Genomic DNA, 16,916 nt, shown 5'->3' on the forward strand with positions numbered 1-16,916 from the left:
ATTTTAATTTTCTTTTGATTACCCTTGCAATGATGTCATGGCGATAAATAGGTGATTGGCTAGCAAATAAATCCTGTCGAATTTCTGTCTACTGTGGATTACACGTGATAAACAAATCTGGTGTTCCATAATGACGTACATAGGTCATAGCATCCTGAGCATATTCATGCATATGTCTCGGACTTCCGATGTACGTTGCTGGAAGAATAGTCATTCTGCCAACATTCTGTGCATTTCCGTCAGCATTGATGGCATCCGAAGATGCATGTATTGCTCGGAACGGAGTTTTGCCTGATTCAACCTGATGAATGGCAATCGCTCAGTTTCAACCTTCACATATATATCTACAGCATACTGGTGTAATTAACGCCGACATGAAGAAAACTCACTAAAACTCGCTAAACAAACTTGAATATAACTCGCTAAACAAATACACTTTTCTTTCGAATGACGCAAAGCATCAAAAGAACTGTCAAACGCGAAAAACTGACTTATTATGTTTCAGAATGCATGCATGCTAAATAGAAATTGCTGAAAGCGCCATCTATTTTTTATTTCTTAAATTACTTTGACCGATAGATTTCTGTAGACTGTCTTATTCTAATCGAAACCGACAGATGTCGCGCAAAGCATTTTTAATTGTTTTGCAAATTTCCAATTTCTGGTGCAATTTTCCTGATGGTTTATTCTATAATATCCTTCTACAAACTAAAATACGTTTTAAGAAAAAAGAATTAATAAAATCGGTAAAGTCATTTTCAAGTTATTTAATGACCAAGGAAAATATGTATTCATTTTTATATATTTAGATTAATATTAGTATTTAGGCTCATATTTATTTGTTGGAGCAAAAAAAAGAGATACTATCACATTGTTTAGGTCCTGGGGGTCTATTTCCTGTGAGATATTTGCTGAAAGCTTACTAGCAATATTACAGTAGGATGAATTGAGGATATTGCAATCTAAGGTCTGTAGAGGAACAAAGACATTACTGTTGCCCCTCGGGTCATTTATAATTTTCCAAGAATCTCTTGTTCTATTAGAGGAATTATTCATTCTGTTCTGAAATTAGGTTCACTTTGCCATGTCAATCAAGTTTTTGTTAACCCTATTAGAATAATTTAATAATGAGACATTTGTCATAGAGTAATTTCTTATGTAGTGAAAAGAGCGCATATTTCTGTTAGATACTTATAGACCTTTATTATATCAAGTTTTTCTGTTTCGTTTTTTTATATAGACAATACGAAAAACAAGTTAAATTTTTTTTGTAATGAAAGCTATGCACAGGGTTAACAGTTTCCAAAACATCATTCCCTTTTGATTTATTCCAAATCAAGGAGAATTTGTGAATGTATAAAGTTTATAGCGGCTAAACTTATTCTTATTAGGCCCACTATAAACTTTCACAACCTCGGTCAGATAAACCGGTATTGATAGTTTTATATTCATTGTCGTTTTGGTTAAAATTTGTACGAAAGTAAGACTATTGTTACAAAGCTACCTTACTACGGCCCTGTATTGGGCGGATTATTCTAATAGATTTATATTCATTTATATTTATACTTAAAGAACATTCTGTTAAAATTCTTGAAATTAGTAGAGGACTTTTATTGGATATATTAAAGGCCTTAATTCGATAGTAAGTGAAGTAGTGAATAAAAGTTTAGTGTTTATTTATTGATGTGTGCTTATTTATTGAACCCACGGGAAATCTGTAACAATTGGTGTCAGAAGTGGGATAAAAAACGTAATTCCAAATTCAGGGATCCCAATTCAAATTCATTCAATTAAATTCATTCAATTAGCCACCGCTTGTTTCGCAATTTTTACTTTCTCATTGATTAACAAAATAAGCCTATGAAAGTTCACAACTCAAAATATTTAGCTAAACAAATGGAGTTGAGCGTTGTGATTTACAAAGTAAATCTTAAGGGTCGAATGGTCCTTCTTGTGTCCGATTAAATTAGATATTCAACCACTCAATCTTCAACTCTACTCAGGGGTGAGTTTATTACGTCCAAAATCTTACCAGTTAATCTGAACTTAAATTAAACAAGAGCTAACTAGAAAGTTTGGAATATTAATGAGAGCCACCGGATTTTTAATCAAAAAGGGCGTTATTCAAAAATTTACTACGGGAACAAAAATAGGGAGAAGTAAAAATCATGTATAATATGTTAACAGGCGCACATTTACTATTATCGACAATAGTCGAATGAAGTTCCTGTATCAAATCGAATTACACTTACAAACGAACGTGCTTCACAATTTTACCTAATAAACTAAACTACACTTAATAAAGCAGAATTGTGGGCCTACATTAAAGAGGGTATTAATTTAATGAATAATAAGTTAATAAAACATATTAAAGATAAATTAAAGGTAATGAAAATAAACACTATTTATTAACTGAAAACTAGATACTTAGCTGTTGCTAAGCTGCTATGGGGTTGTAGTTAAGTAGCCAACAGTCTCGGCACCTTTTGTAGTACGGCACATATACAGGAACAGTATGTCAAAATCGGTACAATAGCTAATGCAGTGGAGAGAATCCAAGAGACTTCAGAGTTCAACTTAACCATCTTACAGTTACATCAAGTAATCCAAGAACCCAAAAGCTTAGTTAAGGGCTTTAACAAAACTATTACAGGGATAATAAATTTGTAGTTGTCAAAAAGTTGGTTTTGATATAAACTTCCAAAAGATTCTCATAGACTGGTGCAGTATTATTAGGTCGGAATTAATTGCCACATTTGGTGTTTTGTACTTTGAGGACAGGAACAAAAGCAGACAGTTTTCGTGAATCTGGAAATATACCAGTTCTCAATAAAGTATTAATAATATCTAAAAACGATCACCAACATTATAAGTTATATCACACAGAACCTTTTTGGCCAAATTTTTTAGGTCGTCACCTACATCCAAAAACTATATAAAAATTTGAAATAAATAGTGTCTTACAAATCCTCAATGTCTAACAACGAATCAAAAATATTACAAACATATATATTTTTTTTTAATTTCAGAACATTATCTCTGGAAATACACTTGAATGAAAAAAAGTGTTAAAATCGACATACTTGTTAAATGATATGGAAGATAGCGCTGTCTCATGACTCTCCACTTTCCCCTACTTACATATCTTTTACCCATTTATATAAAAAATATTACCATAAAATACAACTTCACTAACTCCAAAATAACGAGAGAACTTTCTAAAAGAGAACTATTTTATTTAAAACTTTTAATCGTATATTAAGAGGCTTAGAAAATCACATACGTGGATACAGATATGCACAGATCTGATTCATTAAAAGTTTTCCGTATAAATTCAAATTGAGTCAAAGATCTCGGAGAAATGTGGGCTTTTGTAGTTAAAAAAGAATATAAATGCATAGAAAATGAAATTAAATAATTGAGAGTCAGAAAAAAAATGGTTGAATTTAAAAAAAACAAGTCATGAAGAATGTTGGGTCAGTGTCAGCAAAATAAATATTGCCTCTGATATTAAGATACATAGCAAGCATAAAAGTATAAAAAGTCACCTAAATATTAACGTTTGTAACATATAATCAAAAACTAAAACTATACTAATAAAATTAAATTAAAATAAAGCAATTAACGTTTAGAAAAAATACAACAATTTACACACATATTAAAATAAAATTAAATCATACATGAAAAAATCCTTAATCAAATCTAAAAATTCAAAAGCCTCATGAATTATCTTAAATTATCACAGGAAATTTATTATTTTTAATTAAACTCTTGTACAGCATAAAGTTGACTAACTGGCCTGTATTACATTTGTCTGCCAATATTAAATCTGTACGTTTTCTTGAGCCATAATTGGGTACATCCCCAAAAAACTTAAAATTATCATAACATATACAGGGTGATTCAAAATTGAGTGCAAAGATTTCAAGGGCGTATTTACCAGCCAAAAATAAGAAGTTTTTTTCGTAAAAACGTATGTCCTAACTTGTTTCGTTTCCTAGATACAGAGTGTAAAAGTTTTTTAATGAAATCGGTTTTTTATCAATTATTCAAAATCCTTTTAGCCAATTTAAATAAAATTTGGTAGGCTTATTTGTCGTCATAAAGGCCCTTTTTTGGTGGGAATAAAATACATTTTTTAATTCCAGTAGCGTTTCAGGGGGCTACCTATTTGATACTTACAGGAAGTATCAAAGATTCTACGAAGTAGAATCTGGAAGAGACTGAAACTCTAGCAGATAGAAGGAATAGAACGTACTCTTCATTTCTTGACCCATTTAAAATGTATTCAGATGCTTAATTTAATTTAAGAAATTATATAGATTAAGCAAGCCTATTACGCTGAAATCGATGTGCTCTTTAAGTGCTCCAGAGACTGTGTAATCTGTCCGCTACTTTTATCCACAAGGATTGTGCAGTTTTAGCTGAAAAACCTTTGGTGAATTTGCCCGACTTTAATTCTGGATGCTCTTCCGTAAATGAAATTAGTTCTTTCTTTTGCTCACTCGACACAAAACCGCAATAATTTTTATGTTTTGAATCTCGGATTTTATGTCATGGAAAAACTTCAAAATTCCCTGATGTTTTAAAACTTAAATTTTAGGTTAGATTAAAAAATCTTTATCGTCTTCATCCCGTTTGGCATGGCCTCCAATATACTCGACTTTGCTACGTTGCCACTACATTTCATGTTCGTATGCGAATGAAATTTCGAATGCTGCTCAAAAATGCACTTTTTAATTCGTGTGCGAATTTCGCCGCTCGATTTTGTTCGCATTTGAAGATTTTCGCATTGTTTCGAAAATACGGCCCCAGTTGTATGAAAATAACAATTTCTTTCTGTGCGTCTTATTCACCGATGAAGCTTCATTTACAAACTATGGTGTAGTTAATTGTCATAACATGCATTATTGGGCAGTTGAAAATCCCAGGTGGTTTCGAGCGATAGAACATCAGCGGCCATGGTCTGTAAATGTCTGGTGCGGCATCATCAATGATAAAGTCATAGGACCTTATTTTATTGATGGTGTCGTTACAGGTCAAAAATACCGTAATTTTTTGCTGCAGATCGTACCAGTATTTTTGGCAGATCTGGGTTTTGAAGTGAGCCTAAATATGTGGTACCAGCATCATGGTTGTCCTGTACATTATTCACGCGTTGCGCGCCAAGTGTTGGATCGTAACTTCAATGAACGTTGGATAGGTCGCGGTGAAGCAGTCCACTGGCTGGTCCACGGTTACGTGATGTGATGCACTTAGATTTTTTTCTATGGGGTTATTTGAAGGAGATCGTATATCGCGATCCACCAACGACTCCCGAAAATATGAAGCTGCCAATCACGGAGGTTTGCGGGTAGATAACTCCACAGATGCTGCAGTATGCTCATCGATCGTTTAAAAAACGAGTCGAAAAGTGTATAGAAGTGGAAGGTCAACACTTTGAACATTTATTGAAATAATTTTCTGACTTTTTTGTTTCAATTTCTCTTATTTGAACTTTGCACGATTTATTTTCAAGTTTTCGATTCTGTTGATAATAAAATTCTATTATAAGATACTTTCACTCCTTTTGATAGATCATCAGATACTACCTACAAGGGCAAATGTCATTATCAAGGAAAAAATTCGTAAAAGAATCAAGAATTAATATCTTAAAAAAGAGAGGTCGCATGTAAAAAAGTGTCAGATGAAAGTTACTTATTTAAAGTTACTTATAAAAAATAATAATAATATTACAATTTGTAAATTATAAATGGCTAAGTTGAAACTCACTTTTTAGCTTAACCAAAGAAATAAAATTAAGGTAATTACAAAAGATTTCAATAATATATCTCTGTTAAGAATAAATTATAAATATTTACTTAGATTTACTAAAATTAGGATAACTTAAGAGAAACCAATTTTATGTACAGAATTTATATTTAAACTTAAACAAAAATAAATAAATTATTAAATTATTTTAGTTAATAAAGCCAATCCTTTTAAACAAATAAAACACTTAATATTTTCTAAAGTTTATTGAACATAACTAAACATACTCCTATTTATCCCTATATCTTTTAGTTTTAACATGTACCCAAAAAAAACAATTTTCTAATAAGACGTTCTAATGCGTCCATCATAGCACATCTTTTTCCCCAAAATGGCTCCCATATGGCACCAAAAATTTATCAGATATTTCCGGATTTGATTTAGGAATATCTTTCCCTATTCCCATCTGTTTGGCATCAAAACTACTGTAGCCATATTGCAAGGAAGCCAAACTTCCAAAAAACTTCTTAAACTTTCCGAAAAAATTGACACTTTTTACGTTACTATCTGAGGAAAAAGTTTTGATGCTTTGGCTATGCCAGATAGGCCACGATGCTCTTGGCACCTCTAGATAATAAACTTCTGGAAAAGTCTGCATTGTATTGGAACTTGATGGGTCCGAGCCATCTAAAATGCTCTCTAACCTGCAGATTTCTCGGTCCAGAGACTCTAGCTCGGATTTATAAGCCTTATTCTGGATCTCTAGTCTACACAGCAGCTCTTTGGGGTCATCCAGTATAAAACGCCTTGTATTATACTGAATTTTTAGCCCCATGGACTCCATAATGCTTAATTCATGATCCACACTTCCAAAAGTACTTTTTATCTTAGGTACAAACAGTAGTGCCAAAGTGGTGCTAGTGGAAATCAGGATACTACCAGTCTTAGCAATGAAACTTAAAATAAAATAGTCAGTAACAAAACTAAAAACTATTACTATAATTGTTGTAAAAATTGCACTATAAACGCAAATTCCGATATATTGAGAGTCGTTTAGAGCTGGAATTTTAATATGTCGAGTTTTCCAGGCCATCAGTACGCCGATAATAAGCAGAATGGTCTTGTAGCCAAAAAGGGCAATATGCCAGCCCAAGGTGTTATGACATTCACAGCGTTCGATCTAAAAAAATAAATAAACTGGTTTAATAATTTAAAATAAATTTAATTTTCTTATGCTGAAAAGCATTTGAATGTAATTTAAAGTATCTAAGAGCCGTTTAATAAAAGTAACTCTAATAAAACTTTCAAGTTGAGCTTGAAAATAAAGAAATAAAACAATTTCGAAAACTTTAGATAAATGTATAAATTGCTTCGTTTATAGCTCAAGACTTACATGTATTTTGTGTTTAAGTGATTAGACTAACTAGAAAAAATTATGTTTATATATCAAAATTTCAAATAACTTTTCCTGGTTCTTTACTTAATACATGTTCCCATTAAAATCTTTCATTGACAATAATAAACTTATTCCACTAACAAGAAAACTTCCGGAGACCTTATTATCGCATGAGTTTTCTGTAAACTGGGTAAAGTTACAAGAGTATTACCTAAGGGTCTATCGATTTGTAGATTATGTGGAAAACGAAGGAATATTGAAACTGGATCTATTTAAGATATATTTATAAAATAAACCTATTTCGAATAAAAATATATAAATTTTTCTAAAGAAAGTATTCATATTTGAAAATATTGTGACAATATTCTAATAATCAATGCATGACATCATAATGTCTGATGTAGCGGCTTTAAAATCAGCTCAGTCGGGATTTACGGACTCGCTAAACTTTTTTAGTGGGAAAATAGACGATTTCACAGTCCAAATGGAGAAAGTAAATATTCTATCTAAGACTGTGGGGAACATGCAGCACCTATTGATCGAAGTGCGTAAGGAGTGTATGTCTTTGAGGTCCCAAATTGAATTAATGCCGCTAGATAGTCGTAAATATAATGCTGAATTATGTGGCATCCCCGAGAAGACACAGGAAAACGTCCTCACTCTCGTAAAGGAGTTTTTATTGGGTTAAATTAAAGGTTCTTTTATTGGGAGTAACATTCAAGATGACAATATCGTGTCATGTCATAGGGTTACCAGATATACTAAGGGTACAAATAGTGCAACCCAACCAAAAAACATAGTGGTCAAATTCTCATCCGTAGCTAAAAAAACCAATTTATTAATGCCGCTAAATTAAAAAAGAAATCACGGGTTAAAGGCAACAGACTTAGGATTTGAACATGGCCTAAAAATATTTGTTAACGAACACCTTTCACCCTACTATAAGCGACTTCACAAGAAAGCTAGGGAATTTTGTAAAAATTTTAACTTCAAATTTTGCTAGGTGAAAGAAATGAAAGTTTTCATAAAGAGGGACGAGAACAGCAAAGCCATTAATATTATTAATGAGCACACTCTGTCTTCCGTGCTAGCATCACTATAAACCATATCTTCTAATTAGTACTTTTGCAATTTTTTGTGGCAACCCCTTAATTTTTTTTTAATGACCTCGTCTCAGCAATTTTTTATTTACTACCAAAACACCAGAGGCCTTAGGACAAAAACAGTAGACTTTTATCAGTCTGACTGAAATAACCGAGTCTTGGTTAAATCACAACGTTCTGGACTCGGAGCTGTTTTTTAACGACTATAACGTTTTTAGACTTGATGGGAACGCTAACATTAGTGGCAAAAGTGATGGTGGCGGTATCTTATTGGCGATTCGTGACGTATACCACACGGAACTTGTCTCTAAGTATTGTAATTCTAACACAATAATCGAAGACATTGGGTGAGCGTTACTTTAGAGGGAGGTAGAAAATTATTTTAATGCATCCTTTATATTCCACCTCATGCGGCAGTAAATAACTATCTAAACTTTTTGTCTAAACTAGAAAATATTATAAGCACTAATATTAATAGTTATTTTTTAATAATGGGTGACTTTAATCTACCTAATTTAATATGGTCACAAAAACCGAATGTTAAGGATTTATTGCCTACTACTAAGGATTAACGCCACTGATCCTTGCAGCAAAGCATTTTCTGATACTTTTTACTTTAATAATCTAAAGCAATTTAATCACGTCTTTAATGCTGGTGATAAAATTTTGGATCTTATTATTTCTAATTCTACAAAAGTTATTGTAAATAAAAGTATAGATCCATTTGTGCCTGAAGATAGCCATCACATGTCTTTGGATATAAATGTTAATTTAATATCGGAGAAAAACATTATTAGTAATTCATATACCAAGTTAAAATTTAATAATGCCAATTATGACACTATCAATGAAATTATTATTTCTACTCATTGGGACAAATTATTTTCATCTAAAGATGTAAATATTAACATTGCATGTTTTTATACAGTTTTAGATAACATTGTTATTAGCCATATCCCTAGAATTAAGATCAATAAGGGACAATACCCTCTATGGTTTTCTAAACACACAATCAATCTAATTAAAAATAAATTAAAGGAACATAAAATGTGGAAACTGTACCGAAGACAATCTGTTTATGACAACTTTTCAAATTTACGCAAAACAGTAAAGATTAATATATTAATATATGCAATGATTACAAAGATTATATTTATAAAACAGAAATAAATATTGTCAAAGACGTTAAATATTTCTGGTCATTTTTTCACAACAAAAAAACACTAAAAGCTTACCAATAAAAATGAAATTTAATGATCAGGAAGCTTCGAATTGTGTTGACATTAGTGAACTCTTTTCTAAGTATTTTAGAGGAGTATTTGAACCTTCTGATACACCAACTTTAATTGAGCCTAGTCAATGTCAAGAATGTTTTGTAGTTAACAATATTGATATAAATGACATTAAATCCGCACTTATATCTATGGATCCTAAAAAGGGACCTGGCCCAGACGGTATTCCTTCATTTTTTTTTGAAGTCTTGTCCTAGCTTGTGGGAGCCTTTGCATATTTTGTATAATCAATGTTTATCCAGCGGCATTTTTCCTAATATATAGAAAACAGCTCAAATTGTGTCAGTATTTAAATCTGGAGAAAACACTTATGTACGGAATTACAGGCCTATTTGCCTACTTAGTCACTTTGGTAAACTTTTTGAATCTTTGCTTTTAAAACAATTATTCTTTAAGGTCAAAGAAGCTATTGATGTTAACTAATATGGCTTTTTCCAAAAAAGATCGGTAATAATCAACTTAATACCATTTATTCAGAGTATAAACGAAAATATGCATAGTGGTCTGGAAACTTATGCCGTGTACAACGACTTTTCCAAGGCTTTTGATCCTACACTTTTCGTGAAGTTGGAGAATTTTGGTGTGTACGGGGCCCTACTCAATCTCATTAAAAGTTATCCAAAAAATCGCTCTCAGTACGTTGTCATAAATGGAGTAAAGTCTTCTTATACAACCGTAACTTCAGGAGTACCGCAAGGTTCTCATTTGGGACCGATTTTGTTCTCAATTTTTTTAAATGACATTGGTCAATGTTTCTCTACCTGTAGATATCTTGCATATGCAGATGACCTAAAAATCTTTACAACAATCAAGAACGTATCAGATTTTCGTGCCCTGCAATCTGATCTTGCAAATTTTGAAAGGTACTGTACCTTAAATAAATTATTTATTAATCCAGAAAAATGTCATTCTATACTTTTTAGCAGAAAACCATCTCAGACACAAAACAAATGTGATATCTATTTCGGGGGTACTATCTTGAAGTATGTGGAGTTTATTAAGGATTTAGGTGTGACGTTGGATTTCAGACTGCTCTTCGGCGTTCATATAGAAAACATTGTTCAGAAAGCTATAAAAAATCTAGGTTTTATATCTCGAATTACAAAGGGTTTTAGTAATCAATCATCATTAATATTATTATATAATGTATTCGTTAAACCTACTATAGAATATGCGACAGTGGCTTGGAATCCGATGTATCACAAATATATTGACTAAATTGAAAGAGTTCAACCGTAGCCGATCGAGAGTTCTAGCCGTGACACTGGTTTCATGGCGTCAAAATTGAAGCCGAGATTTGGTGGCGCACGCCGTACAGTGGAACGACTACCGTGAAGTGGAGATACCGCGGGACCTAATATTTTACATTTTACAAGATAATATTTTTTTTTATTATTACGTATTTTTAGGTATGTGATAAATGTTTTAAATATTTTTTATTATTTATTTTATTGGAAAAATATACATAAACGGTGTTTCAAATTCGTCTAGCCTCAAAATAGAAAATGGATAATTTACCCCAAAGTTGCACATTATTTACTTGTAAAAGAATATGCCATATAAAAAAATATATACAGGGTGTCATTGAAATGGTGTAAAAAAATTCGGGGGGTGATAGTACTCCTAAAAATTTTAAAAAAAGTTCCTATAACTATAGGGCGGAAAATGCATATTAAGGGAGTTAGGGGCACTGAAAGGGTAAATTTAAAAAACGGTTTTTTGAAATTGTAGGCTTAAAAAACGAGATAAAATTTCGAAAAAAAATCCTCTGCCTTAAATTTTGACCCAAAATCAAATGGTGATACTGAAAAATAATTTGGAAAATCGGAAAGGGTAGTTTTTGCAAGGGTAGGGGGTTAATTCGTGAATAACTTTTTTTAGGTTATTTTCTTCGCGACGTGGGTACATTTTTTAAAAACTACATACTTTTTCCTACAAAAAAGGTACTCTTGTTGCACATCGCCCAGAACGATGGTTTTCGAGAAAATTGAAGGCAAAAAGTTTGCTCTGATGGGCTGCTAACTGGTTAATCAACATAAACTTATGAAAGTTATGGGGTTTCAAAAGTAAACAAGTAGTTATTAAATAATTAATTGAAAAATCTAAATTTCATGATTTTTAAAACATCGTATTGCTTTAAAAAAACGAAATAAACCAATTACCAAAATTCCTTATTAAATGCATACTTATTTGATTTATTAGCCTAGTTTACACCGCGAGTACCAAATATTCAATACGCGGACCCAATCCCCTATTCTCAAACTCAACGTGCGCGAGTTGACAAGTTTACACGTAAATTATTCCAAATTGTGACTTAATAGGTTTGAGAATATGTAGAGGTTTTAGTCCGCGTACTGAATATTTGGTACTCGCGGTGTAAACTAGGCTAATGAATCAAATAAGTATGCATTTAATAAGGAATTTTGGTAATTGGTTTATTTCGTTTTTTTAAAGCAATACGATGTTTTAAAAATCATGAAATTTAGATTTTTCAATTAATTATTTAATAACTACTTATTTACTTTTGAAACCCCATAACTTTCATAAGTTTATGTTGTTTAACCAGTTAGCAGCCCATCAGAGCAAACTTTTTGCCTTCAATTTTCTCGAAAACCATCGTTCTGGGCGATGTGCAACAAGAGTACCTTTTTTGTAGGAAAAAGTATGTAGTTTTTAAAAAATGAATCCACGTTGCGAAGAAAATAACCTAAAAAAAGTTATTCACGAATTAACCCCCTACCCTTGCAAAAACTACCCTTTCCGATTTTCCAAATTATTTTTCAGTATCACCATTTGATTTTGGGTCAAAATTTATGGCAGAGGATTTTTTTTCGAAATTTTATCTCGTTTTTTAAGCCTACAATTTCAAAAAACCGTTTTTTAAATTTACCCTTTCAGTGCCCCTAACTCCCTTAATATGCATTTTCCACCCTATAGTTATAGGAACTTTTTTTAAAATTTTTAGGAGTACTATCACCCCCCGAATTTTTTTACACCATTTCAATGACACCCTGTATATATATATTTTATGTGGTTTTGAATATTATTGAAAAAAAAAACAAATTTTCAAAAACTTATTCTTGACACTTTTCTGGGTTATCTTGGTTGCTATGGGAAAGTTTTTGCATTGCTGTATTACTTTTTCGTAAAAATGTTAATGCCGAAAACAAAATTAGGTAGGTACCTACGCCAAATTTTTGTTGCTTATTTAAAAAATCAAAAATTTGAATGATTCCGAAGATAATAAAAAAAAAACCAAAAAAAAATTTTAAATCCATTTTAATTTTTTCTGAGCTTAAACAGGAATGCAGCAAGAGGTAGGCATTATTCTAAATAAAATTAAGATTGTAAAATGTAAGTTAAAAATAAAATTGTTAATTTACCCACCTAATTTAAATACCGAATTTTCATTCTTTTTAAAACTCAAAGCAAACCTCAAAATAGTTTGGTAGTTTAAAATTTTAAATGCGTAATCTTACTATAAACTACAATAATAACTGCAGTAAAATATTATTTCGAATCAACGCAAAATACGTGCCCCAGCGCGGAATTTTTTCCATCGCGATGCGGTCGTCGCCTCGCATGATTTCGGCTTCTGTTGTGAGGTATCGATGGAAGCGGGGATAAGTGTCCAGGCTAGAATTATCGATCGGCTACGGTTCAACGCTAGTTTGTAACTATAGTAAATTTTCGCTTTAATAGACAAAGAAATTTTTTTTACTTCCTATGATAACTTAAAATTTTATGGTATGAAGCCCTTATGCTCTCTTACCATAAAAATTTTATGGTAAGAGAGTCGTAGAAACAATTTTTATTTAATATTAATTTATAAAATTATTAATAATTTAATAGACTGCCCTTTCTGTCTGGAAAATTTACATATCAACGTTAATCCTTATATTTTGCGTAATAGATCGACCTTTAGCATCTCAAGATATTCTTTCAAATATTTGTCTAACTCTCCATTGTTCAGATGCGCCCGTAGTTTTAATAATTTTCAAGAAACTAATTTGAATAATTATATTTTTCTCCAGTATGGCTTCATTTAAGCGATACTTAAAAAATTCTACCTTATTTCGCAAAGAACGATAAATATTGTCCTTTTTTCCCTATTGTCATTATTCATATGTATATATGCTTCTTTATTGTTTATAAGAGATACTATTAAATAAGTTAGTTAGGTTTATATTGCTTGGTGTATTTGTTAGGTTTGGTGAAAATGTAATGTTTGGCAAAGCGCTTACTTGTATTTAAATTCATAAGATACTTTGTGCTTTCCTCTTATTGGATTGCTTAGTCTATCTGTAGGAGAGCCTTGTACTTAAATAAATGACCCATACAGCTTTCGTTGAATTTATGTTTTAATTTCCAGTATGCAAGCATGAATTCGGAGTGCTCCTAGTTTTTAAAATAATTAAAATTAACAGTAAAAGCAATAGTAAAAAATTTGATAGTTGGCACAACTTTATATAAGAGTGAGACAAGTGCCCGACCTAAAGAAAAAAAATCAAAACAACAGACCCAAAATTAAGTAGTAAACGAAAATTTGATATGAGCTTATAACTGAATGCTTGTCAAAAAACAGTTTTTCGTCAAACGTCGAACACCCAAGCCTTAACTTCTTAAACTCTTTTATGAACACCATCAATTCTATAATGATATTTAATCTATCATTTGTTTTTGTATATGAAATAAAATTATAATTATCTGTATTTAAAAATAAACTAATAATTTGATAATATTTAACAAATCTTGCCGAATGAGACGATGCTCCTTAATTGACTTATAGATTTTAAGATCGTCTGCATAGAGTGAACATTTCGAGTTTTTTAAACATTGAGAAATATAATTTATGAAAATGATAAAAAATAGATGCTCCATATGTGATCCTCGAAGCACACCATAAGTAAAGTCTACTATTTTGGAGCTAATACCATTAATGCAGGCTTTAAATCTGCTGTTAATAAAATAAAATTTGACCCAATTCAGGACAACACGAGCTAGAAAAATGACTAGCATTATTGGAATGATCGAATTTGTCAAAGTGAAGTCGGTGTAAACAAAATCAATCTAAATATGCTAATTCATATTATCACTTAAGAATTCGGTGTATGTAAGAAGGTTACTATAAATAAATTTAGTAGGAAAAAAAACCGTCCTGCTAAAAAATAAGTTGTCTTTTTACCTGGTTAAAAAAAATATTTGTATGAGTTTTTCGAAAAGTTTAACAAAACTGCAAAGTTCCTTTATAGGCCGATAATTTGAAATAATATTTCTTTGTTCAATTTGAAAATTAGAATTACATTAGATAATTTCTAAGTGTCCGGAAACTGTCCGTTAAGAAGGGATTCTGAAGTTTACAATTTTCACATCACAATTTTTAACAAATATGGAAGATTATAAAGCGCTTATCTTGAGCGTTAGGCCTTCATTTCGAGTCGGCTCTAGGCCCTGTAGTGTAACCTCCACATTCCAAAATTTGGTGTAAATGCGGTGCACAGTACCAGTTTAAAACAGGATGAAAACGTTGGACAACACAACGCTTCCTTTTTCCGTCTTGAATCAACGCAAGCATAACAGCCGCTGTTTCAGGACCAACATCAGGCATTTTTAGTTTACATAAACGTGGTAAAACTTTTAAACGAATTGCTGAACATAGCAAAACTTTGCCAATTTGTCAAATTTATTAAGGTAGAAATCCAGAGAGCCGGTATTATAAACATTTTTCAAAAGTTAACTTTAACTTTAACCATCAAGTAAACCTTAGCAATAAAACGTCAGTTTTACAAATGTTTTATTTCTTTTTCATCGTCCTTTGAGATGTTATTAAGGCCCCATGCTACTGTCAAAAGATAAAGTTTTGGTGTTTTTTATTTTGGCTTGACTTGGCTGTAGATATATTTCTAGAAAGAAAGCTTGTATCAGATAAAGAACTATAAAAAATGGCGGCATTAGTAGTAGTAGTAGTAGTCTTGAGCAAATAATTTCGTTTTCTTTCGCCATCTATATGTCGAGGAATAGAAGCTCTTTTAGTGTTAGGTTATATTCAAAATTATTGACAGAATAAATGTCAAAAACCAGGAGTTTTTTAATCAAGTTTTTAATCAAGTTTTTAATTAAGTTTTTATCAGTTAAAGTTAACTTTAACTGATACCCATCTATCCTATAAAGTTAACTTTTACATTTTGAAGTTAACTGTAACATTTAACGTTATTCCACAAGTAAATTTTAAGTAATTTGTCAAAATAGTTTTATAATACCAGCCCTTAGTCAACTATACAGGGTGTCCGCTAATTAATGGTACATGGAAAAACCACATTTTGACGACTCCTGATGTAAAAATATTACGATTTAACTATATTTACCTATATCCAAAAGTTGATATTAACTGAGATACACTTAAAACTTTTTTTTTGTTTTTCCCCCAATAACTTTAACAAAAGTTAACTTTTTTTCACAAAAATTTGTAGTTAGGGGTTTTTTAGGTTGAGAAATTCATTTTCTTAACAAATTGAGTGTACAATGCAGGGGGCGCTGTCTGCGACATCTTTTTCTCTTTCATAAGGTCGTAACTTTTTTGTGCTTAATTGTATTTAAGTTTTTATTGAAAATAGTACTTTTTTCATATTTTTTACGTAAAAAAGGTATACTAAGTTGAAGTCGCTCAGAGTAACCGTTTTGGAGATATTTGTATTTAAATTATTTAGTGCACCATGCACTCGACCCCAGCTGAATAATTAATATAATCGGGAAATAATTCGCTTTTTTAAAGTAAGCTATGGAAAAGCAAATAAACTTTAGAGACGCAGTTGTTAGGAAACCGCCTGCAAACAACAAGGAATGTTCTTGTTGTTTGTTGATTAGTTTAAAGTTGTCAGAAAATATTTAATTAGTGTTTTCTGTGATTTTGCATCCGTTTACTGTTTTGTTCAATTTTAAAATTTTTCCTAATTTGAGAAACAATGCCGAGGCACAATATTTTTTCAAATGCCGAAATGAGGGATATGTTGTGTGTATATGCGCAGGCAAATTTTAATGGACGCGAAGCCTATAGACGATATTCAGAACTCTATCCAAATCGAAGATAACCTGATTTCAAGATCTTCAAAAATCTTTACGATCGATTAGGAGAAACAGATACATTTTGTCCTAAACGGAATTCCGCAGGGCACCCGAAGGTTATAACTCCAAAACAAGAAGAAGAAATTCTGGTCCGCATGGCTGAAAATCCGGAAATAAGTGCAAGACATGCTGCTGCGGCAACTGGAGTAGGCAAGTCATCCATTTGTAAAATATTTCACGAAGATGGTCTTTATCCGTATCATTTCACTCCTGTGCAAAATTTATTAGAAAAAGGTATAGAGGCATTTTCAA

General features: G+C 31.5%; 1 protein-coding gene across 3 annotated transcripts in view; it reads right to left on the minus strand.

Moving 5' to 3' along the window:
- The window catches only part of LOC126738137 (gamma-aminobutyric acid type B receptor subunit 2-like), a 332,160-nt gene that overhangs the window by 189,985 nt on the left and 125,259 nt on the right, over window positions 1-16,916 (minus strand). Inside the window, exon 12 of one of the 3 annotated variants that reach the window (XM_050443312.1) lies at window positions 6,003-6,931. The exons of the other annotated variants lie outside the window; for them this stretch is intronic. Within the exon in view, the coding sequence (XP_050299269.1) occupies window positions 6,119-6,931 (813 nt within the window). The 3' untranslated portion in view covers window positions 6,003-6,118. Of the gene's footprint in view, window positions 1-6,002; window positions 6,932-16,916 lie in introns of those variants that run through there. 3 annotated transcript variants of the gene reach the window in all.

Source organism: Anthonomus grandis, chromosome 7 (genome assembly GCF_022605725.1).
Source record: "Anthonomus grandis grandis chromosome 7, icAntGran1.3, whole genome shotgun sequence".
Lineage (NCBI taxonomy): Eukaryota > Metazoa > Arthropoda > Insecta > Coleoptera > Curculionidae > Anthonomus > Anthonomus grandis.